At 45.7% G+C, this 26,002-nt stretch overlaps 1 protein-coding gene and 1 long non-coding RNA gene across 7 annotated transcripts in view; one reads left to right on the top strand and one right to left on the bottom strand.

Annotated features, from left to right (window-relative positions):
• Positions 1-318: 318 nt before the first annotated feature.
• On the bottom strand, positions 319-25,328 carry LOC307211975. Of its 5 annotated transcripts, none has more exons than XR_013836667.1 (6): positions 24,868-25,328; positions 23,824-24,205; positions 6,859-6,961; positions 4,881-5,016; positions 2,618-2,768; positions 319-765 (listed from the first exon to the last, which is right to left on the bottom strand). It is a non-coding gene; the product is annotated as an uncharacterized lncRNA (long non-coding RNA). The 5 variants fall into 5 exon arrangements; XR_013836668.1 differs by having other exon boundaries at positions 23,824-24,139; positions 24,805-25,327; XR_013836669.1 differs by lacking the exons at positions 23,824-24,205; positions 24,868-25,328 and adding an exon at positions 9,865-9,881.
• LOC307211925 (uncharacterized protein) overlaps positions 9,062-26,002 on the top strand; it is a 30,571-nt gene continuing 13,630 nt past the window's right edge. Inside the window, exon 1 of one of the 2 annotated variants that reach the window (XM_079969090.1) lies at positions 9,062-9,185. In XM_079969090.1, the coding sequence (XP_079825216.1) occupies positions 9,181-9,185 (5 nt within the window). In that variant the 5' untranslated portion in view covers positions 9,062-9,180. The remainder of the gene's footprint in view (positions 9,186-26,002) is intronic. The other variant, XM_079969089.1, reaches the window with a different exon arrangement.

The following is a 26,002-nucleotide window of genomic DNA, read 5'->3' as shown; positions in this document are numbered from 1 at the left end:
GAGTGGGGCTGAGAGACTTCAGAGAAGTGTGACTAGCCCAAGGTCACCCAGCAGCTGCATGTGGAGGAGCGGAGACGCAAACCTGGTTCCCCAGATTACGAATCTACCGCTCTTAACGACTACACCACTCATAGGGTGGACTATTCTTTTCTTGCAAGCTTTCTTCTTCCTTGCAATGGTAATTTCTAGATAGTATTGTTCATGGGTGCATTCAACACTGCTGACCTGCAAAATCAAGTGGTGATATGTGTTCCGTATCTCCAAACATCTAAATAATGTCACTTTAGATAACCACCCAATGAAGTAGATGCACAAACATTTCAGCAAAGCAATTTCACATCAAAATCGTTTATTGGTTGATTGATTGTGTCAGTAATGAAATGGATAACTGAAGATATGAATTCCTGGTGGCAAGATTCCTTGGGAGTCCAAGCAAATTGATGTAGAGTACATGAATCAGAGAAGGCTCTACACACACACACACACACACACACACACCCCTCGAGATATTCAGATCTCCATTTGCTTCAAAATATGATTTGACCAAATGGGAGAAATTCTTCTAAGCCATAGCATGGCTGAGTCTCATCTTTGCTGTTTCTTTTACACTATTTTGATCCCAGATGGTTTGCTGTCTCTTTTATTCTTCATCAAAACCTGCTGATGTCACCCATACTTCTCTTTATTGAGACTTTTCCGACTTCAGCACTGGAGTCCTAATAAACTCTGCTGTCGACTGGTTACACCCGCAGCATTCTGGTCACCCTATTAAAGAATATAATGGGTTAGGTGAGGTTGGCCAGGAGGGGAAATTTGACTCATTTTCCATTTAAAGGTATAATGATCCAATCCACACTTTCTGAAGTGACGTAAGAAATGAAACACCACCTTTGCTTGAAATTTTCTGAATTTTCTGATGCAGTTTTTCAGCCAAATATGGTTTACAAAAATGTATGTATTGGAGAAAAGTATGCATGAATATGCATATTTTAGTGAAAATAGCATGCATATTAGGAGAAACTGCTTGCAAAAATGTATGCTTTAGGAAAAGATGCATATAAAACGTGTTTACTAGAAAAGATTTGCACTAAAATGTTGAAGAATCTGTCTATAACGGCTTCTCTTCGTTTCTGGTTTTCCCCATCTTAAATTCAGGTCACCTCATTCCTACATCCATTTGTAATGTCTCCCCCTCTCAATATATGTTCTTATTTTTATTTTGGTATGTGCATTTGTCTGATATACATATTTTTGCAAGCAATTTTTCCTATTGCAATGTAGGAAATCCATGTATCATGGATGCTTTAGTTGAGATTCCTGTATTGCAGGGAATTGGGCTAGAAAATGGTTGGAAATGTATATTGAAGCAAATACTTTGTCACAAAATACACCAGAGATGGGAAACCCTCAGGCCCAGGATCGAAATGCAGCCCTCTAAGAATAATAATCTGTTCCATCATCCTTTGCCTCTGATCATATCCATGTTTGCTTCTGGACTCCATTGGCTAGTAACCCCTGGAAGTTGGTCCAGAAAGGAAAGTAGCCCTTTGACTAGAACTAGGTTCACCACCATAAAATATATAAATAAAGTACATTTTATGCTAAATTACACATTGTTGAATGCACTTTGATGCATTTTTTGAGTCAATAGATACATAATAAAATTCAGAGGAGTGGAAAATCTGAAGAGAAAAAAATCACTATAATTGCATTCCAATCTGTGAGAAGCAAATTAAAGGTTTTCACTTAAAAAATGCAAAATGAATGAAATTATTCTGTGGCATAGTAATCCGAATTAGGAAACAGTACAACCTAGGACTCAGCACTCAGGGCTGATTTCCTTAGGAATGGATAGGTTTGATCTTCTTGCAGTCTATGGGACTCTCAAGAGTCTCCTGCAGCACCATAATGCAAAAGCATCCATTCTCCGGAGATCAGCCTCCTTTATGGTCCAGCTATCACTTGGCTGTAACTTAAAAAGCAGAGACATCACCTTGCCGACAAAGGCCCGTATATTTAAAACTATGGTTTTCCCAATAGTGATGTATGGAAGTGAGAGCTGGACCATAAAGAAGGCTGATCGTCAAAGAATTGATGCTTTTGAATTCTGGTGCTGGAGGAGTCTCTTGAGAGTCCCATGGGCTGCAAAAAGATCAAACCTCTCCATTCTGAAGGAAATCAGCCCTGAATGCTCACTGGAAGGACAGATCCTGAAGCTGAGGCTCCAATACTTTGGCCACCTCATGAGAAGAGAAGACTCCCTGGAAAAGACCCTGATGTTGGGAAGGACTGAGGGCACAAGGAGAAGGGGACGACAGAGGACGAGATGGTGGGACAGTGTTCTTGAAGATACTAACATGAGTTTGACCAAACTGCAGGAGGCAGTGGAAGACAGGAGTGCCTGGCGTGCTCTGGTCCATGGGGTCACAGAGTCGGACATGACTAAAGGACTAAACAACAATCTAGAAAGAGCCCTGCTGGATGAGTAGACACTTGATAACCTTACCCTCCATGAATTTGTCTATGCCATCTGTGTTGGTGGCCACCACTACCTCTCCTGGCAATGCACTTAGATGGGAGTTGGAAAGGATAGTTATGAACATTTCTCTGGACTTACCCTGGAGAGATGGGCCTACTTTTTTGGAATGGACTTCACACAGCATGGGCTTCCTCTGCCACATATTCCAAACTGAAAGTGCTTGACAGGGCAGTACCACATTGAGCAAAAACCTTTACCAAATCCACACAGCCACATATTTGTTACAATGCTGAAGAAAGAAAGAAAGAAAGAAAGAAAGAAAGAGAAAGTCAGAATGATGGCCTGTATGAGTTATATTATCCATGAACATATCAAGGGGGAAATAGGCTGTTGAAAATATTCTTGGGCATTAAACTCTTGTTAATAATAATAATAATAATAATAATAATAATAATAATAATAATTTATTACTTATACCCCACCCATCTGGCCAGGTCTTCCCAGCCACTCTGGGTGGGTTCCAACAAAATAGTCAAAACACAATAAAACATCTATTGACTTATTACGTTGAGCAGAATGTGTATGATAACTGGCCAGATGAAGGGGGTGGCAAATACCCCAAGCAAAACCACCTGAGAATTATAAGCTTCAAGCCTGACAATCATTCAGGAGTGGAGGCCAGAGGCATGACTGTAGCGCTGCCCTTGAACATTCCAAGTACAAAAGTGTAGGGCTCTACCTAGCCCCGCTTCCCTGGTTCCAATCCTGAATCAAATTGGGAGTCAGGTTAATGCTTAATTGGGGCTTTTAAAAGCTGCTGGATTATGCAGATTCATGGAGGAGAGGGCTGTCAAAGGCTACTAGCCATAAAGGCTGTGCTCTGCCTGCAAAGTTGGAGAAAGCAATGCTTCTGGTTTCTGGAAATCACTTAAGGGGAGAGTGCTCCTGCAGCAGCATAGGAAGGGGCATGCGGTGGTTGAGGGAGTTATTTTTTAAAAAACGCATATTCTGGCCATTTTTTCATCCCCTCAGTGATGACACCCGGGGTGGCCTGCACCCACCGCACCCCCCTTCCTATGCCACTGGGGTGAAGACACTCCCAGATCACTGTATGGTCTGGGGGCAGTATGGTCTGGGGGCAGTTAGTGTCAGGAGCTCGTCCTACACTTGAGTAAGACCCTGGCAGAGACACATGCCCGACTGGCATGTTCTCTCCCTCCTGGTCAATCATTCAGGAGCTTCATTAGCTTTCTTCAGCCCGGACATCACAGCGACTGATGCCAACAGACACCAGCACACTTAGGGATCCGCAGAGTTTGCGCAGCTTGCGTAACAGACCTCAGCAACTCAGCATTTTGGCTTATCTACACATGGAGCACTGCAACATGGCTCCCTCTCTCTCTAGCATCAGACAGCAAAGAGAAAGAACAAAGGACAATAGTCCCACTTCACGGAACACAGTAACACAAACACCCTGTCTCTGTCACTTCCCATTCTGTGGAGTCAAAACATACACCATCATGTGAAAGACAACAACCCCATGACTGCAATCACGGAGCAGGAATTCTAACGGTCAGGGAATCAGGAAGGAAGGCTGCAGGAGTCTGTTTCACCAGCCTGTTCCCTTCAGGGAATGTGATAGGGAAGCAGATCCCAGGAAGATTGGAATCCCCTTGCAAACCAGCACCCTGCAGGCTCAAACCCTCCACTCAACAGCTCATAAATGCACTTGCAAAGCAACATTCTGCAGGTTTAGACAGGGAGGGAGAAAGTATTGCAGGCTGATTGCATCAGCCAGTTGCATCAGCTAGCAAACTCAAGCCTGCAGACTCACTATCTCACACAGCATTCTGTGAATCCCGACAGCGTCTGCCCACCGCCTCAGCCTACAGCTGAGGGGGAGGCGGTGGCGAGGCTCCATGCAGCATACCCTGCCTTGGCTCACCCTGCCCCCATGGGGCAGCTTGCCGCGCCCCCATGAGCGGCTCGTTCCACCCCCGGCTGCAGGGCTTGTGTGCTGCCCTGGGCACCCAAGCGGCTAGCTATGCCGCTGCTTCACTCAATTTGGCTGAAACCCAAATCTGCCCGATTCTCTCCAGGCCAAATCTAGGACAGATCCCTATAAAAGGGGAGTGTTTTAAAACTTGGGGGCAGGTGAGATTGGACCGACAATGGCCTACCTGTATTTCAAATGTTATATAGACCCACAAACAGCAATCCCTCTCCAAATCTTAGAGCCGATTTTTTTCCCTACAGGGGAAAATCAAAGACTTCAGCTATGTTCAAAGAGGCACTCATCACAGGGAAGCACTACATGGACATAGCTGGGAATATATGACCACTAAAAAGAATAGTGGCAAGCATTTCCAACCTGCAAGAATAATATTGAAGAGTTGTCTACCTTGTGCAGCAAATTGCACGTTTGCCGCATGGTGCAATAGTCCTAGAAAGAAAAGGGCAGGTATGCTTGTAGCATAATCCTTTATCGAGCCAGCACATGAGTAGGTCACGTGAGAGGTTTGGATCAAATGGGTTATCTATGCAAGTTGCCAATGCAGAAAGAGAGAGGGAGAGAGGAAAGAAGAAGAAGTTGTTAATGACCATGTAAAAAATAATAATGATGTGGTGGTGCTAATTTGGGATTTCATCATTTGGGATTTCGTCCTTACAAAACAGTGCTACATTAATCAATATTTCACACATCAAAGACGACCAGCAATATTCAGTTTCATTCAGGGCTCCATGGTAACTCAGCCTAGCGGGAACCTCAGTTCAAGCAGCCAGACATTTCAGGTGCTGCATGGGCTCCTCCTATCCCTCCCCCCTGCTGACATGCAATATCATATTTTAAGGGGGAATATGCAATGTATCTTAGAATGTATGCATGCAGCACACACCAGGGTTTTGCAACATAGGAGGTTAACAAGGAAGTACCCCCCCAAAAAAACTTCTATATACTTCTGGGCAATTCTTATTGGCTTGCTGGGAGTGGCATGGGCCATATTTTTAGTTTGGCATTTAGTATACTCATAGGGACGCAGGTGGCACTGTGGGTTAAAGCCTCAGTGCCTAGGGCTTGCCGATCGAAAGGTCGGCGGTTCGAATCCCTGCGGCGGGGTGCGCTCCCGCTGCTCGGTCCCAGCGCCTGCCAACCTAGCAGTTCGAAAGCACCTCCGGGTGCAAGTAGATAAATAGGGACCGCTTACCAGCGGGAAGGTAAACGGCGTTTCCGTGTGCGGCTCTGACTCTGGCTCTGGCTCTGGCCAGAGCAGCGATGTCACGCTGGCCACGTGACCCGGAAGTGTCTCCGGACAGCGCTGGCCCCTGGCCTCTTAAGTGAGATGGGCGCACAACTCCAGAGTCTGTCAAGACTGGCCCGTACGGGCAGGGGTACCTTTACCTTTACCTTTATACTCATGAGAGGAAGTACATAAGTGTTAGGTGCATTGAGGCATTATTGAGGAGCACTGAGACATTATTGCATTAAAAGCCATCTGTCACAGCCTTATGCACAGTAGGTCGGGGGGGGGGGCACATTCTTGTGAATGCTGGATAGCAGTGCCAGGGTTCACATGCTGAGTTCATGTACCCAAAGCTCACTTAGGAAGGAGGAAATAAAATTCTCCCAAACCTTGGCTGAGGAGACTATGGACTTACCTTTCCTGTGCACTGTCCATGCATAATTTGTGCTTTAAGGCTCTACGTCCAAGCACCCTTTCTTTTTTCTTTCCCCCAGTCCAGAACTTTCCCCATGAAAGCTCTTTCTTTACCCCTGAATCAGAGCAAACAGCAATCCACAGAAAACCTGAATTGTCATTTGTTGCACTTCGACTTTAAAGAGCAGGTTTTTGTGGGGGAATCTCCAGAGCAAAAAGAGGGAGCACTCGGACACAGAACTTTAATGCATGGATTTGTGCCTGGAACATGCAGGGCAAAAAGTTAAGTGTGGCTAAGCCCTAAAACAGCATCTATTAACATGCCCAGGGGAACGAAAGGTCGTTTCCATATCAGAATAAGACAAAACGCTTTCCAAATTTGGCATGCAGATGCTGTATTTCTTATATTCATAAATATGGCCTTTCAACTGTTACTTTGCATCATGAATCTTCCTTGCAGGTGTGGAGGCAAATGGCAACCTGCTACACCAGTATTGCTAGACAACTGGATTAATTGGCCTTAATACTTTATTGTTGTTGGCACCTGTCTGTCTCAAGAGGCAATGAAATATGCCTCTGGGGGTGAAGACAAACCACTGGAGAATCACAGCGCCTGCTGTGGCTGCAGAGACTGGTAACTTGTAACTGCTGCCTCCCTCTTTTACTTATTTCAGCCATATTAACATTAATAACTACAAAAAGAAACAGAAGCACACACCTTACCTGCAGCAGCCAGATTCATCCATGAAAGAGCAAATATGAGAAGTTGAAAGACTCCCATGGGCCCAACACTCACAGGGCACAGTGGCTACCAATGGCCATAGTCCTGCAAAAAGCAATAATATGCCAAGAAGAAACCGGAAATTGTGAACTGGAGAGAAGTTTGCCTTTAAATGCAAACCGAATAAATTTTCTCCCCCTTCTTTAATTTGGGACCTAATAATAATAATAATAATAATAATAATAATAATAATAATTTTATTTGTATCCCACCCTTCCTGGCCAAGGCCAGGCTCAGAGCGGCTAACATCATAGAAACAACACAATATGCATAAAAAACAGACATCAGTTAACTAAAATACAGTGGTACTTCGGGTTACATACGCTTCAGGTTACAGACTCCGCTAACCCAGAAATATTACCTCAGGTTAAGAACTTTGCTTCAGGATGAGAACAGAAATCATGCAGCGGCGATGTGGCGGCAGCAGGAGGCCCCATTAGCTTAAGTGGTGCTTCAGGTTAAGAACAGTTTCAGGTTAAGAATAGACCTCCAGAACGAATTAAGTACTTAACCTGAGGTACCACCGTACATCTTAAAATTAATTCAGACAAGTTAATATCTGGGCAGGTGGCATTTATCAGGCTGGAATTGAGAGTGGTTAATATTTGACAGGACCAACTATTTCCACTGATCATACAAGGACCTGTGAGTGTGTTGGGGGCCTCCTTCGGGCTTGTTTTATACAAAGGAATGTAAGTCAAACTGCATGCTGCCCAAAGGGGGAACACAGAAAGCTGCCTTATACCAACTCCTGCTAACTCCATGTTGTCTACACCGACTGGGAGTGACATGCCAGGATTTCAGATGGAGAGCATTTCAAACTAAACCAGGGACTTTCTGTAAGCCAAGCAGACTCTGCCATTGATCTGTGGTCCTTCCCCTATGTGTTCTCTCTGATCACCATTAATATTCCCAAGTACCAAAGTTCATCCACCCAGCACCACCACATCCCTCCTTTCCTGGGTGATTCTGCTTCCTGCATGATGTCACCTGTGAAGATGGAAAGGATGTTTCTTTGCCCCCTTGCTATCTCGCATACTCTTAGGTTGTGCGTCTATGACCTTCTTTCCTTCATTAGTTCCACCGGCCACTGTCAGGAAGCCCAGCTTAGGTAGGCAGCATGGAACGGTGTGTGTGTGTGTGTGTGTGTGTGTGTGTGTGAGTGTGCGTGTGCAGTGCTGGATTTACGTATAAGCTAAACAAGCTATAGTTTAGGGCCCCACTCTCTTGGGCCCCAAATTTTTTTTTAAAGGGGGGAAAACTGGGTGTGCACTTCCAAAATATAAGATAAAAAACAGATGAAATAAAACCTACATACAGCAACAGTGTTTTGTGTTGTGTAGGCTCCTATGATGTAAGTAATGGGCCTTGCCTGCTAGCCTGCTTCCTAAAATATCATTGGTTTGCTCCTTTCTATATATAGGGTGCCTTCATTCTGCATAGACTGGTTGCATGGCAACAAGTGCAAATGGCTTTAGATACTTATTAGGTCCATAAATGACCATATAGCATATATTCAACACAAAAAACAGTGACAATTTGTTGTTGACAAAGGACAGCTGGACATATAAAGGGCCCCATTATCTTCAGTAACTTAGGGCCTTATCAAACCTAAATCCAGTCGGGTGTGTGTGTGTGTGTACGAATAATTGAGGAGGTCTACTTTGAGAGGCAGGTGGGGAGTTGTGTTCCTCACTTGCCTGGCTTAAAATTCAACCCAGGTAAGAATTTAGGTTTCACCATCTTCTCCTGGTGATTTGAGTAAAGAATTTCTGGTCTCCCCACCTCCAAGACTTGTATTTCTGAGCTAGGAAATCTCAGCAGCATTGCAGCTCACCTCCTCCAGTTCAAGTTCTGAGATGAAAAAAATATCCGAATCAAAAATTTGTACCTATATTGTATTTGTAGAGGTGCCTTTAATAAAAATGACAAACAAACAAACAAACAAACAAACATTTGACTCTGTTCCAGCAGCTCAGGAATTAAATGGGATGGGGGTGATGAAGATGGAATGTCTTACGTGAAGACCATTCTCTCTGTCATGCTGCTCTGAGGTCACAAAGTAGAATCCTGTTTCTTGGCTACCTGGATGATTTGTCATGCGGACTGAGTGTGGTCTAGCTTGGTGAGAAAATGGATTCCTCTGAATTTGTGATTTGGTTGAATCTGGTGCACAGCCTTAACTTCTCCCCTCTCCAGTTCTTGTCAGGCAGTGAGGGGGACGAGTGTTTAAAAGTACTTCTATTACCTCTCCTGGAATAAGTATGGTGTAAGTGAAAATGATATGAATTGTAGAGTTTTGTATTATTATTTTTAATGCATGCCCGTTTCCCCTCATTTTCAGCTTATTTCCAAGGTTTGCTTTCCTTTTGTGGAGTATAAGATGCACTAGTCATTTATATCATTTATATTTACAGTGGTACCTCGGGTTAAGTACTTAATTCATTCCAGAGGTCAGTTCTTAACCTGAAACTGTTCTTAACCTGAAGCACCACTTTAGCTAATGGGGCCTCCTGCTGCTGCCACGCCACCGGAGCACGATTTCTGTTCTCATCCTGAAGCAAAGTTCTTAACCTGAGGTACTATTTCTGGGTTTGCGGAGAATGTAACCTGAAATGTATGTAACCTGAAGCGTCTGTAACCCGAGGTACCACTGTACTGCCCTACAAAATGTAATTAACCATTTCTCCCCTGTTGTGTTTGTTTTGTTGTTTTCAGAAGTTATGTGCAAAATTAATAAAGAGTATTTTTTTATTATTATTATTTTCAAAAGTACTGCCCATATTTTGACTGATAAATTAGGGTTGCCATATCTCAAAGAGCAAAAAGGAGGACAGCCCAAGCTGCTGCCAGCCTGAGCTAGTGAAAGAGGCATGCAGGTGTGTGGGGCCACTGCCACCTTGCTTGTGCACCTCTTTCCTCGGCTCAAGCCATAGCTGTCAACTTACAGATTTGAAAATAAGGGACCAGCTGCCTCAAAAATAAGGGATCAGCAGTCAAAATAAGGGATTTTCCAGGCACAGGTATGATCAACTTCTGAGCCCCTCTGAGCCAAAGGCAGAAAGCCCAGCCAGCAGCCAAACAAGGCCTCAAGTGGTGGTTCCCACAGCGCAGCAACCCGGTAAAGGGGATGCAGCAAGGAAAACCACCGTCACCTCTCCGCTGGGAAGCGCATCATCAATTGACATCATCAATTGATATCATCAATAAGGGAGAGCAGCGGGATGTGGCGCTGGGATAAGGGACTTTCCCGCCAAATAAGGGACGATTGACAGCTATAGCTCAGGCTGGCAGCAGCTGAGATGTGCAGAGCAGCCTGCGCCCAAGCCACCCACCCCAAAAACCTGGACATTTCCTCTAAGATGTACAAATTCATGTGGATGGGCATGTTGCCCCTCCTCCAAAAGGAGATGTCCAGGTTTTTCCAAACATATGCCAACCCAATGACAAAGCGTGTTCTCCCTAGCAGAGAGCATGTGTTGCAGTTGGGGAACAGGCCGCCCTCCCATGACTAGGCAAATTGATCAGCAACCCAGGCCTTAAGGGTTAATTGGGTTGCTGGGGTATTTTGATTGTTACCAATTTGGAGGAGGAGTCAGAAGCTATAAATTGATGGGCCAGACGTGGGGACGTCCTTCTTGGCCGTTTTGCATCGGATCAAGGAGCTGCTATTCGGAGACGGTTGTATTGAGCTTAATCGGAAAACCTTAATTTTCTACTCTTCCCCATTCCCCCCTTCAGCTTCTCCTTCCCTTCCCTTCTTCCATTTCTACAATTTCCCAGTTACCTTTATCTTCCTTTCCTTCTTTATTTGTGTTGTTTGGACCTGGGCCACATTTACTGTGAGGGGTTTGGCTGAGGGTGGGATACCCCCCCCAGCCAGGGGAGGCCTCACCTCCCCAGTTCGCTTCACCCTCCCCCTCTCTGCTTTTTTGGCGCTGCGGCCACAGAGCGCGGCCTGGGCTCCCCCCCCACCCCATCGGCCCGCTTCTCCAGGCGGAGCCTAACCGGGAAAGGGGCCGAGGCCTGGCACCGGTGGCTGGCGGCACTGCCGTAGCGGAGTGCGGCCAAGCCCCCCCACCCGCCGTTGGTGATCGGTGCCTGGGCTTCCTTGGAGCGGTGGTTGGCGGCCCGGGCGGCGGGGAGGCGGCAGCTCCGCCTTTTGCCCCGCGGCCGCGGGCTCCCCGCTGGGGTTGGGCCGATTCGCCTGGCGGTGTGGGGAGTTGTTGCCGGCCTCTCTTGGGAGCGGTTTTTTCCTTCTTTGGGCCCTGGCCTTGGGGGGGGGGTTTCGTGGTCCTCCCGCCATCCCCTGCCCCTTAAAATTATTTGCGCGTTCCGGGGCCTCCTCCCATTGTTCGGAGGCATTTTTTGAGGGGCGTAGGCGTTGCCTGCCGGGCGCGGCAGCATCTTTGCAGCCTATGCGGGCCTACAAGCCCTTGGCGTGGGTGGCAGCTTTAAATTGCTGCGTAATTCGCGAGGGGGCCCTCCATTTTGTTTCTTAGCCCTGAGTGCGACGTCGGTCGACGTGGGTATTTCCTGGGTCTGCCGCCCTCTAGTGGCAGAAGGGAGCTATTGCAGCTTGGCTGTGTGTAGGCTCCCCCTGGTGGCTCAGGGCAGTGTTGCATCCTGCTTGGATTTTGGGCCGGTGGGAGCCCCCTGCTGGCTGCCTTTGGTATAGCTTCAAATTCTGAAGTATAGTAATAGTTCTTTGCTGTTGATTTAAATTTTATTTTCAGCTTATTATTTATTCTCTCATTCTGCATTCTGGCGATTTCATTAATTTGATTTAATTCAATTCCTTAAATTAAATTTAATTTAATTTTGACTTAATTGGTTACTTTTATTTAATTTATTTAATTTTATTTTATCTTTATATTTCTCACAAAGTAGGTATGGCTCCAAAGAAGGCTGCGGCCCGCCCTGGCTCATCTACCTCGGCAAAAAGGACTATCAGAGGCCCATCTCAGGCTCTGCGTTCAGCTCCACATAGACAACTCACGGGGTGGGTGCAGTCCCTGGTGGCGAGCATGGCCGGTGACCCAGCAGCCTTATCTCGTTTTGCGGCTGAAATGGACGGCTTCCTCCAGCAGTGTTCCAGTCAGCCTTCTACGTCTGCAAGACCGCCTCCTCCAGTGGGGGCATCGTCTCCATTAGTGTCATCATCTAGTGCGAATGGGAGAGAAGGATCATCATCTGGGGGCTCGAGGGTTAATCCCCAGTCAACCCAGCCCCCTTACTTACCTTCTACTCGTGGTTCTTCCAGAAGAATGGGTCATTCCTCACGGAGGGCCTCAAGACGGAGGAACCGTTCAGCACCTGCCACCCGCCGTAGCGGGAGTGCCCAGCCTCAGGTCGAGGCAGCGCAGGTTTGCGGTCTCTCACGTGTTGTTTCTTCTCCATCAGTCCCAGGTCCTTCACGGCAGGATCCTGACTCTGAGTCCTCTGTTGAAGACAGCCTGCCAGTGCCTGCCAGAAGGTCTGCGGGTGGAAAGCGGTTCCGCAAGAGATCTTCGCGGAGGCATGCAAAACGGAGGAGGGACGACTCGTCGTCTTCTTATTCCGGTATGTCTTCTTCTAGTTCTGATGGTGAGGCAGGTAGCGCCTTGGAACTTTACTGGGGCTACGGAGAAGCGGCATCAGGACTCCCGAGGTGGGCTTGGGAACGTCGGTCTAACACACACCGGGCAAAGTATGGGGCAGTACAGGAATGTAAGGACGGCGTGTTGGTACCTGATGTTAAGGTCTCTACCAATTCTGCCAGAGATGTCATTCCAGGTTCGCATTTGTCGGCAAAGTTACGTTCTAGGATTCTAAATGGCCGTTACGTTGAAATTTTTAAGCTAGCCCCTCCTTCAGAGGACCAGGAGAGGGCGAGCTCTTCAAGAAAGCGCTCTGGTGTGTCCACTACAGACAGGACATTTGAGCATTGGCTCGATTGTTTCCAAGTCTTTGCTGGAGTGGTCATGGCGGCCTATCCGCGGAGATCTCTTCATTTGTTAGTTTACTTATCTATTGTTCGCTCCGCTTTTGTCAAAGCTGGTGAAAAAGCTGCGATAAAATACGACGAGAACTTCAGGCGCAGGGCGGCTAAGATTCCCTCGGCCCGCTGGGATCGTAAAGATCTTGACGTATGGACCACTCACGTGGCCCCATTAATTGATAAAAAGGTGCCAGACCAACAGAGGATGAGGTCAGGGGCCTTTAAAACCAGCCATCGCCTGTTATGCTGGGAATTTAATAAGGGTTCTTGTCAACATCAGGGTTGCAAATTCGCTCACATGTGCGAGAGGTGTAATGGTTTGCACCCCGCTTCCTCCTGTTATGCTGGTTGGCGGCCCTTTCGCAGGGGAAAAGGGGGTGCTCAACAAACCCCCAAGGCAACCCTCCCCGCCTCAACCTCGGGAACAGGAAAATAATGTGTTGACTTCATTGGTTTTTACACCTGTTCGCCTGCAGGTCCTGCAAAATTGGTTACGATACTACCCCGATAGGGAGGCTGCATGTTATTTGAGTAATAGCTTTTCGTTTGGTTTTCGGATTCCAGTAGCCATGTCTCCCGTGGCACGTAATCCTGCTAACCAAAAATCAGTTTGCGAGCTACCTCAGGTTGCCCACAAGAAGATTGCAAAGGAGGTGGCCATGCGGCGCATGGCTGGTCCTTTTAGCAACCCCCCGTTTCATAATTTGCACGTATCCCCACTGGGTATCGTGCCAAAAAAGGCCCCTGGTGAATTCCGACTAATTCATAATTTGTCACATCCTAAAGGTACGTCAGTTAATGATGTTATTCCCCCGGAGCTGTGCTCTGTGAAGTATGCTTCCCTTGATCAGGCGATCAAGATGATTCGGAAATTTGGACAAGCTGCTTTATTGGCAAAATGCGATATTGAATCGGCTTTTCGCCTTTTGCCAATTCATCCGGAGGATTTTTGGCTGCTAGGTTTTCAGTTTGAGGGCAACTATTATTTCGATAAGGCTATGCCCATGGGATGTTCAGTCGCATGTGCTGCTTTTGAATCTTTTAGCACATTTTTGGAATGGGCTCTTAAGTTTAAGACAGGAAGGGGCAGAGTCATTCATTATTTGGATGATTTTTTATTGGCCTCTGCTGATGATATTAAATTTACTGCATGTAATGCTTTAAAAGAAAATATTATGAAAATGATCTACCGGTGGTACATGACCCCATGTCAAGCTTGCAAAAATTTATCATTTGCCTAATAATAAGTGTTGGAATTGTAATGAGACTGAAGGCACTTTCTACCACCTTTGGTGGACCTGCCCAAAGGTTAAAGCTTTCTGGGAAATGATCTATAATGAAATTAAGAAGGTCCTTAAGTGGACTTTTCCTAAGAAACCAGAGGCTTTCCTCTTGGGTATGGTGGGCCAAGTGGTGTTAAGGAAGGATAGGACATTCTTTATGTATGCCACTACAGCAGCAAGAATTCTACTGGCAAAGTATTGGAAGACGCAAGAACTACCTACTCTGGAAGAATGGCAAACAAAGGTGATTGACTTTATGGGACTGGCTGAGATGACGGGCAGAATCCGGGACCAGGGGAAAGAGACAGTGGAAGAGGACTGGAAGAATTTCAAGATATATCTTAAAAATAATTGTAAAATTGAGGAATGTTAAGATGTCAGGGGGTAAGAAGTAAAGAATTGCAGCAGTAAACAAAAAAACTTAAGAAATATTTATGAAAAAGAACTAAGACAATGGACTTAAGGGTTGCTAAAGAATTTTAAACAAGGATGCAGGGATAGGGAGGTATGGGGAAGTCAAAGAAAAAAGGCTATGAACCGATGATTATGAAGTTATATTGTGTTACATTGTTCTTTATTTTATGTGTGGAAAATTAATAAAAATCATAAAAAAAAAGGCCCCTGGTGAATTCCGACTAATTCATAATTTGTCACATCCTAAAGGTACGTCAGTTAATGATGTTATTCCCCCGGAGCTGTGCTCTGTGAAGTATGCTTCCCTTGATCAGGCGATCAAGATGATTCGGAAATTTGGACAAGCTGCTTTATTGGCAAAATGCGATATTGAATCGGCTTTTCGCCTTTTGCCAATTCATCCGGAGGATTTTTGGCTGCTAGGTTTTCAGTTTGAGGGCAACTATTATTTCGATAAGGCTATGCCCATGGGATGTTCAGTCGCATGTGCTGCTTTTGAATCTTTTAGCACATTTTTGGAATGGGCTCTTAAGTTTAAGACAGGAAGGGGCAGAGTCATTCATTATTTGGATGATTTTTTATTGGCCTCTGCTGATGATACAGGTGACTGCCTATTGCTACTGAGAGCGTTTGCTGACATCACGCGGGAACTTGGGGTTCCCCTTGCCGCAGACAAGACTGAGGGTCCTTCGACCCAGCTTATTTAGCTGGGTATTCTTCTGGATACGGTGGCTCAAACATCTAGCTTGCCGAGTGATAAGCTGGTGGCCTTAAAAAAGATTATAGAAGAATTGCTACCTTTGAAGAAAGTGTCTCTTAGGCAACTCCAGTCGCTTTTAGGGCATCTGAATTTCGCTTGTAAAGTGGTGGCTCCTGGGCGCCCTTTCTGTTCTCGCTTAGCTCGTCTCACTGCAGGTTTGAAGGCTCCACATCATCGGGTGCGCCTTTCCAGTGAGGTGAGGGCTGATCTGTCCATGTGGTTGGAATTCCTGGAGGAATTCAATGGGGTGTCATTATGGCAAGACACGTTGAACTTGCATAATGACTTTCAGGTGCAATCTGATGCTGCTGGTTCGTTGGGTTTTGGTCTTTATTGGAAGGGCCGCTGGTGTGCAAAGCGTTGGCCGTATGAATGGAGGGGAGGAGAGATTACGCGGGACCTAACTTTTCTCGAGTTTTTTCCCATTGCAGTGGCAGTGCATTTGTGGGTCGAGGAGTTCAGGAACCGACGTGTCTGCTTCTGGACTGACAACCAGGCGGTGGTGACGGTGCTGGCCAAGCTGTCGTCACGCTCCCCTCGGGTGTCGGCCCTCTTGCGAGCTTTTGTGCTGCATTGCTTGCGTTGTAATATAGTTTTTTCTGCTCGTTTTATTCCTGGGGTGTCTAACGAAATTGCTGATGCTCTGTCTTGTTTTCAGATGGAGCGATTCAGACTCCTGGTTCCAGAGGCACGGATACTTCCGGAATATTTCCCGGATCATCTCTGGAACCTTGGCAACAATTAGTTTTGCAGGGAGTAGCGGCGTCGGTTTCCCCTTCCACCCTGCGATCTTATACAAAAGTTTGGGATGATTTTTTGACATTTATGCGTCAGTCTGCCAGCAAAATGCGGGGGGCCCCACCCACTTCCTCACAGGTTTTAAAGTATCTAGCACACTTATTTCAATTGGGGCGGGCAGCTAAGACAATTAGGATGCAAGCAGCTGCCATTGCATTTTTCTGTAAAATATTTTATGATAAGGATCCTTGCGCAAAATTTATTGTTCGCAAGGCCCTCGAAGGCTGGGGTAGGCTGTGTCCTCCCCGGCCGGTGACTAGGCGCCCCATATCTTTTGACATGCTGAGCAATATGCGGAAAAAACTGCGGGCGGTGTGTTGGTCGGGGTATGAGGCACGCCTATTCTCGGCTGCCTTTTCCATAGCCTTTTTTGGTGCGTTAAGAGTGGGTGAAATGGTGGTGGAGGATCATAGGGATGGTCGCTCTTGGGGCCTTTTCCTCCAAGACGTGCAGTTATCCCCTACCGAATTGAGGATCACGGTTAGGCATTCTAAGACGGATCAGAGGGGTAAGGGTGCGCTCATTCGTCTTCCTGCCACGGGGGAGGCAGGCCCTTGCCCTGTAAAAGACGTTAGCAAGTACCTGGCGGTGCGCATCCAAGGGGATGGGCCTCTGCTCCGGCATGAGGATGGGTTGCCGCTATCAAGGCAACAATTTACAAAAGTGATGCGAAAAGTGATTCTGGCTTGTGGCGGCACAGCCAGAGAATTTGCCCCCCCATTCATTTCGGATTGGGGCTGCCACGACGGCAGCCCATTGGGGTTTGTCAGCTGCCAGGATAAAGGATTTGGGCCGTTGGAAATCGAATGCGTTCAGAGGCTATGTTCGCTAACTTGATGTACTCTGTCTGTTTATGTTATACCAGGTCTGGCGGCTGTCCGCGTGTGGATGGTGGGGCACAGCATCGTCCATTGGGCTTGTGTCGCAGCACGGCAGGCTGGTGTCGGTCCAGGTCTTGGCCTTCCTTCACATGTGCAGTTGTCCTGGCTGTCCAGATGTGGAATGCTTTGGTCGGAGCTCCTGCCACGGATCCGGAGCCAGTTGCTCCATGAGGGGCCGCCATCTGCCATTGTAATACAGCTGGGAGAGAATGACCTGGTGGCTATGGGCTGCTTTTCCCTGCGTGCTGCAATTTTGATGGACTTGGACACATTGCGGGCAATGGTGCCTACGGCTAAAATATTTTGGTCTCAGCTTTTGCAACGATGCGTGTGGAGGGGCAGTCGTTGCCCAGTGGCCATTGAAAGGGCCAGGAAATGCATCAATTCAGCTGTGGCTATTCGGATTGCTGAGCTGGGTGGTAAGGTGATCTCTCACCCTGCGATTCTTTTTAAGATGCCATCCTTTTTCCGAGATGATGGCGTGCACCTTTCTGCTTCAGGGAATGAGGCTTGGATAGGTGCGGTGGTGGCCAAGCTGAGGTCTTGGTTGGGTCTGTGAGTGGTTTGGCGGGGAGCTGGAGGCTCCATGGCGGTTAGGCATTGGTTAATTGGTGCTTGGAGGGGTAAGTGCCTATCCCTCCAAATGATGCGGATGTTGATTTGTAGCATTCAAGTGCACAGCGGAATGATGAGGAATACGTGCCCATACTCTATACTGCTTTATTTACATTTCAAAGCTGGTAGATTACAGAAAACCATCTTGTCTCTGCCGGAGCAGAAAACTGCATCCTCTCTCCTCTGAAGCACGGAGAGAATCACACTGTGTGAGAACAGTGAAAAACAGGAAACCAGTGTACGTCACATCCAGTCTCCTTTCCCGTGGGAAACATAACAGCAATGCTGTCTGTGGAATGTAAACATTGTCTTGTGACAAGCCTTTCGCTGCACAGTGAAGAGAGCAGAAACCAACATCCTCCCCCTTTCTGTGAACACCACTGGGCAGCGTGTTCGTACAATATCAGTACAAACCCAACTTCTGCACATAGGTACAGTGTTGATCCCTTGATACAATCTTGGACAATACATCAGCAGGAATTTCATTACCTGGCATATAGGACACCGTTACGAGTCCCTTCTGAATACGTTCCCTAGCATGTTGCAACTTCAATTGCAAGTGCTTCGTGCTTTGCTTACAACCCTCAGAAGTCAGCAAAGCCAAACATGCTTTGTTGTCCTGGTAAACCTGGATTGGACATTTGACAGGAATTTTCATGTCTTTGCACAATTGTAACAACCATTCACAATCTTTGAGTGAATAAGACAGTGCATTCAGTTCAGCTTCACAAGTACTTAAGCTAACTGTTGTTTGCTTCTTGCATGACCAATCAAATAGACCCTGATTGTACATATAGCAAACTCCAGACGTACTTTTCCTGTCTGTAGTGTCACTTCCAAAACTTGCATCTGCAAATATCTCAAGACCACCAGACTTCTGATTGTTAAATCTCAGTCTGTAATGCATAGTGCCTTTCAAATACCGCGCTATGCGTTTCAGAGCTTTCCAATCCTTAACAGTAGGATTGTTGACTTGTCTGCTTAGCAAATTACAGCTAACAGCAATGTCTGGTCTTGAACATCTGGCAATGAAGTTTAGCTTGCCTAGCACACTTCTGTACAGTGTAGTGTCAGAAAATGCTTCTTCAGTGTCATCTACCTGATAACCTGTTGTCATCGGTGTGTCTACAGGGTTAGCATCCATCAGGTTTAGTTTGCTTAACACATCAGCAATTTTCCGTGACTGGTGTACTAGAATGTTACCATCTTGATCTCTCTCTATTTCCAGAGATAGGTAGTTGTTTACCTCACCAAGATCTTTCATGTCAAAGTGTTCTTTCAGTTGAGCTAGGGCGTTATTGTACATTGTGACATCATCCCAAAAGAATAATAGATCATCAACATAAAACAAACAATACAGTTTCTTTTGCCCCTCCTCTTTGACAAATACACATGGATCAGCTTTCCCTTGCTTAAAACCTAGAGAAAACAATACTTCAGTGAGTTTTGTGTGCCAACACCGTGCACTTTGCTTGAGACCATAAAGGGACTTTTTCAGAGCACAAACAAATCCCTGTTTTACCTGTACGCCATCAGGTGGAAGCATATAAAGTGATTCACCTAGAGATCCGTACAGATAAGCTGTATTCACATCATGGTGACTAATGTGTAGATTCTCCTCTGCAGCTAGCTTGAGCATAAGCCTAATGCTCTCATACCTCACTGTGGGTGAGTAGGTCTCATGATAGTCTTCACCTGGTACCTGTGCAAAACCTCTGGCTACCAATCTGGCTTTGTGTCTGACTATCTTGCCATTTTGATCAGTCTTCGCTTTGAAGACCCATTTGCTTCCAAGCAGTTTCATTCCTGGAACTACTGGAACAAGTTCCCATGTTTTGTTCCTTTCCAAGGAATCAAGCTCAGCCTTCATGGCATTTAACCATGGCTCAGCTTCCTTTGAATCCAAATCCTGGATTTCTTGGAAACTTGAAGGTTCAAATACCTTCTTGGAGCTTTTAACAGCTGTTACTGCTATCTTAGCAAACTCATCAGCAAATCTCTTTGGAGGTCTGCCTTTTGTGGCTCTTTGTGACCTGCGAATTAGCCTTAGGTCTTCAACACTCTCCTCTTCCTTCTTAGGAGAAAAGCGACCTATTGTGAACAACGGTTCCTCCAATTCTTGATCAGAGCTTTCAGAGGGTCGCATAGAGGCTTTCGCACTCTTGAAATCCTCTGAATCACCTGATTCAGTTTCAGACTCAGAATCAGTTTCAGTCTCAGAATCAGAACTTTCATCAGTGGGTGTGGGTTGCTGTGGTTGCTTTTGACTATCCTCAGTCTCATCACTGTCATCAGGATAACATTGGAAAATACCCACATTCTCCCCCCACTTGGCATTGTACTCAACACTTCTTGTGAGCTTAATTGTCTTTGAGTCAGTCATCCTTATTCTGTAAGAACCTTTCTCATAACCTAGAAAGATACCATGCAAACCACGCTTGTCTAACTTGGAGTTTTGTGGTGAGTGAACCCACATGTCAGAACCAAAAATTCTCATGTGTTTGATGTATGGCTTCTTGCCAAACATCTTCTCATAGGGGGTACAACCAATCGCTGAAGATAACCTGCGATTATAACTGTAAGTGAAACATGAGAGAGCTTCGGCCCAATAACTCTCTGGAAGATTTGCATCATGCAGCAAGGTTTTTAACCCTTGAAGCAATGTCTGATTTGCTCGTTCTGCAAGTCCATTCTGCCATGGCGAGCGAGGACTAGACAAATCGTGTTGAATTCCTTTCTCAGTCAGAAAAGCTTCAAACTGCTGAGAAGTGAATTCTCCCCCGCGATCAGTGAAAAGAGTCTTTACCTTCTTACCATGCACATTTTCCAACCAAGCACAGAATTCCTTGAACCTAGGAAAAGCCTCTGATTTCTGCTTGAGATTGTACACATGAATATACCTGGAAAATGCATCAATGAGAACCATGAAGTACCTATTTCCACCCAAAGAGGGCGCTAGTGGTCCAACCAAATCAGCATGAACAATTCGGTATGGTTCTGTAGCTTGCCTACTAGACACCTTACCTTTCGCAGCCATTTTCACCTTGTTTGCTGCGCATGCCTTGCACTTCATGTGGTACCTGCAGGGTTTAATAGTCATACCTTCAACCAAGGCAGGCATTTTAGATACTGCCTCAAAACCCAAATGTCCAAATTTTCGATGAAAATCATGAATACATTCTGCATGCAAACTTTTGTTAGAACCTGCAATGCAACAAGTGTCATCCTGCACAACATCATCATAATACAAAACATATAAACGATCAACATATTCAGCATACAATACATAATCATTTTTCTTTGTGATGATGCACCTTTTGTTCTTAAAGGAAACGTCAATGTTCCGCTCATTCAGCTGTCCAACGCTGAGCAGATTATGTTTGGCATCTGGAACATAAAGAACATTCTGTATCGATAAGTCCAAACTGTGAAGAACAACAGTTCCGTAGCCTTTACTGGGAATTGTGTGGTCATCCGCCTGGTGAATCGCACCTTCCTGCGGTGTAAAAGACACGAACAGTCGCTTATCGTTGCACATGTGATGGGTTGCCGCTGAATCAACAACGAAGAAAGATCTAGACGTCTTCTGGACCTCTGCAACTTTTGGAGTGAAGCGTGAGACCATTGCCTTGGGCTGCGTTGTCCTGGACACCGGACCTTTGCCTCTGCTTTGGCCTTTTCCACGCGATGAGCTTTCGCTGCGCTGCTCTGTCTTGGCCCTGGGATATTTGCATTCCCTCTTCATATGGCCTAGACGTCCACAGGAGTAGCATTTCACTGCCTTCAAAGCTTTAGCGCCATCTGGTGGTTCCACTGCACTATGGGATGACGTCTGTGAAGACTCCCCCTTTCCCATGCAGCCAGCACCCCGGCGATCTGCTTCATTTTGAATCACGGCAGTAACATAATCCACTGTCAGCTGAGCGGTAGGCTGTACAGCAATCTGAGTCGCAACAGACTCCCAACCTGAACCCAAAGATTGTAGTATCATGAAGGAATACACAGCCTCTGGAAAGTTGAGTCCTCTCTGTTGCAGCTCATGTCTCAGATTCTGCATCTCCATCAGATGTGAACGCACATCTCCACCTTCAGCAAGAGCCATATTATGCAGCTTGTTAAAATAAAACATAGTAGACCCAGCTTCTGTCCTCAAGTGTGCCTCCCTCAAAGCGTCCCAAATTTCTCTGGTTGAGGTCTTATCACGCAATAGACAGAGCTCTTCTGGGGATACTATCAATGTAAGAGTTCCCCTTGCTTTGGAATCTTTAGCCTTCCATGCATCTGTAACTGGAGCTGGGGGGGTGTCTGTAATAACTTCAAACAGACCCTCTTTCCGCAGAATAGCCTCTGCATAGATAACCCAGTCCGTATAATTTTTCTTATTGAGCTTAGGAATCCCACAAGCATCCTGAAGGGCCATCATGACTCTGGCATTAGCCTTCTGCATCATCTCTGCTGCTTTAAACAAGCTGCTTTATACAAGCTGCATCTCTGCTGCTTCAAGCCTCATTCCAAAGGCAAGTTCAAAACAGCTTTCTCTCTGCCCTAAATCATGCTGCGTCACTGTTATCAGCAGCTGCTTCAGCCCAAAAGTTACTTTCGATTTCCCCAGCATAGGCATAGCCGCTGCCTGTAGCCGGCAAACGGACATAAAAGTTCAAAGTCCAGCCATAAAGCCATTAATTAGAAGCTGGCAGGCTGCCCGGAGCAGTAGCACATACCTCATCAATCATCTTGACGCGCAGAACAGATAGCGTCCGATCCGACCCTTTGCATTCCGATCCTTTTGCCGGCATCAGATGACTGCGTCTTTCTTCTGGGCCCATAACCATAATGTTGATTTGTAGCATTCAAGTGCACAGCGGAATGATGAGGAATACGTGCCCATACTCTATACTGCTTTATTTACATTTCAAAGCTGGTAGATTACAGAAAACCATCTTGTCTCTGCCGGAGCAGAAAACTGCATCCTCTCTCCTCTGAAGCACGGAGAGAATCACACTGTGTGAGAACAGTGAAAAACAGGAAACCAGTGTACGTCACATCCAGTCTCCTTTCCCGTGGGAAACATAACAGCAATGCTGTCTGTGGAATGTAAACATTGTCTTGTGACAAGCCTTTCGCTGCACAGTGAAGAGAGCAGAAACCAACAGCGGAAAGGGAATTCCGTTAAAGGAATCCAGGGGCTTGCCATTCTTTCGTCCTTGTCCGTGGAGCCGGACTTGGGCCGTGCAAGCCCCACCGGAACATGAGGGTGTGAAGCGAGGGTCTGTTTCCCAGCCTCACTTCTCATCCAATACTTGTTTCCCACGCTGGCTTCCGGTGGAGTCCGGAAGGTCCAGCTCTGTCCTTGAGGGCCAGGACAGATAGTCATAACCAATGCCTAAGCAACCACTCACAATTTTTTGTATTTTGAATAAAGTTGTGGCCAAAATTATGCCAAAAACCTTAAACAAAAATTGACGTGTGAAGTGTGTAATTATTTTGGGGGGTGGCACTGTGGATCTCAACACGCAAATGGGGTCGTTCAGATACGTACAATAAACCACTAACTTGTTTCTTCAGGGACTTATTTCTGCAACTACTTGAGTTTGCTATTTGTGGAAATGATGATTCAAAGGATATTTCTGCACCACTCATTTATATAATATGTCATGTAAATCCTTTACACCAGGCATAGCCTGTTAATCAAAGGAGATCTTACCTGGGAGAGCTAAAACCATCCATGAGAGGACAGAAAAGAGAAGCCAATAGACTTTCATTGTTACTTTTACTGAGAATTCAACCACTGCAATGACTGGGATTGCCATGGTGCTTTTAATCACAGGAACAAAATATTTATATGGCTTTCCAAAATAGTAATCCACAGACCGTTGCTTTTTAATGGTTTCGAATATGAATCAGAACTACTTGCTGTGTTCCTTATGGAGCAAAAATTATATACACTGATTTGACCCCGCCCCCATTTTTACTGCAGTTAATAAAGAAGATGTTAGTGGTCACACAAACTGCTTTGCCATTGCAATGGGGGGGGGTGTCCAGGGCCACACAATATCACCCCCCCCCATTTAAATTGCCATTATTATCAACCTCAGACTATGGAAGCAGAGCATTGCATCACACCAAACACAAAACAACCAAGCAATAAATAATAGGAGAAATAAATGTTGACATACCAATATAAATCAAGGCATCCATATTTCCTGAGCTGATGTGGTGAAATTGTGCATCGATTTCTGAAGCATGGGATATAAAATCCCGCCAGATGACATAATAGAATTGTGGATCCTTCATCGCCTTGGAAACACACATATGCATGACACATATTTTCTCCCACAATAGGCCAAAGGTCCATATGTTCTTATGTCACAAAAACAAATGTAGATTTTCAAGGTTTCCCATTGCTGGGGCTGTTGAAATCCTAGCTGCAGCAAACATCCATATTGAAAGATTTTCAGAGAGATGAGTTTTCATGTTGTTCATCCTCATATTCTGGAATGACAGTTGTGTGAAAGCCAGACATCTTAAACTGTTGATTTTTTTGTGCCTTGGGTAATTCTGAAAGACACATAGTCACCACCTGAGATGTGGATAAGTGGGTGGTGCAGGACGAACTGAACACAATCTCAGAAGCTTAGATAGGTATGCATACAGAGAAACATAGTGTGCTTTTCTTTGATGTTGCCTGAGAAAAGAATAGGGCCTTCACTCGCACTCCTCTCTCCCCATTAAGGCTGGGCGATATCTGATTTTCAGCATCACAATATATCATCAGCTAAACATTGTGGTATATCTATATATCATGATGTCTGAAATAAGGATTAAATTATGTAGAGGCAAACATCTAGGGATGGGCAATATCTGGTTTTCAACAGTGTGATATATCACCACCTAAACAACAATTTATCACACTCTGATATATCATCATATATCACAATATATCACGATATATCAGGCTGTATGAAATAAGGATGGAGCTATGTAGAGGCATTGCCTGGCTTCATGGTTTCCCCTGCATTGTGATTTTTGCACAATACACAGAGAGACACTATGATTCGTGATATATTGCCAGGTCAAAAATTATGAAACCGATATCACAACATAAACTTCAAACTGGTTTTGTATGATATGTTGATATATCATCCAGCCCTACATACAATCACTTCTTGCTACATGGATTCCAGTGCAGATGGCAACAGGAGCATTGCAGATCTACTTACTGATGAGAAAAGAAGCCTGCTGGATCAGGTCAATGGTCTAGCATTCTGTTCTCATAGTTGACAACAAGATGCATGTGTGAAACCCTCAAACAGGACCTTGGTACAACTGTACTCTCCCTTCCTGTGGTTTCCAGTGGAGGGGGTGATTAGGCAAACAGTGGTCCATGGGGGGTGCCATTTTGCTACCCCCACATGCATCCTGCCTGCGGCAGTTCCCTCAGTTTGCTTAATGGAAGGGCTGAATTGGAAACTGGAAAGAAAGAAAGCATGGAATAGGAATAAATGGGTAATACCCATAGTAGATAGGGACTCAGGTGGCGCTGTGGTCTAAACCACTGAGCCTTTTGGGCTTGCCGATCAGAAGGTTGGTGGTTTGAATCCCCATGACGGGGTGAGCTCCCGTTGCTCAGTCCCAGCTCCTGCCAACCTAGCAGTTAGAAAGCACACCAAAAAAGTGTGAGTAGATAAATAGGTACCACTCCGGCGGGAAGGTAAATGGTGTTTCTGTGTGCTGCTCTGGTTTTGCCATAAGCAGCTTAGTCATGCTGGCCACATGACCCAGAAAAACTGTCTGTGGACAAACGCCGGCTCCCTCAGTCAGTAAAGCCAGATGAGTGCTGCAATCAAAGAGTCATCTGTGGACTGGACCTATCTGTCAGGGGTCCTTCACCTTTACCTTTTTACCTATAGTAGATAGTTGTACAAGCAAGAAGTTTGGTGTCCCAACGCTTGGTATTAGGACAGGTGCGTTTTTAACTTGATCTGGAGTTTAGGGATATAGCAGCCTTTGTGCAGGTATGCACTTTTAGGACTTGTCATTTCTTTGATAGGGGTTTGTCTTGGCACCGTAGGACATGTACAGTCTTGAGCACACTGGAGGAAAAGTGAATATCAATGCGACAAATTCACCTTAAAATTATATCTGCACCACTTCACCTTAATGTTTAATTTCTTCTCTTCCTGTTCCTATACTTCCCATATTTCCTCTTCTTCATTACTTCTAGAATAATGTGCTTACATAATGCCACATCCATTAAACTCATTCTTTCAAAAGTCAGTAAACATCATGCCAATTATACTCTGCAGGAAGTATCATGTAGCTGCCCTTGCGTGATTCACATCAGACCCCTTTCCC

The sequence above is a fragment of the Podarcis cretensis genome (genome assembly GCF_951804945.1).
Source record: "Podarcis cretensis genome assembly, chromosome: 3".
Lineage (NCBI taxonomy): Eukaryota > Metazoa > Chordata > Lepidosauria > Squamata > Lacertidae > Podarcis > Podarcis cretensis.
Note: the sequence above shows the minus strand (reverse complement) of the source record. Positions and strands in the feature narration are given on the sequence as shown.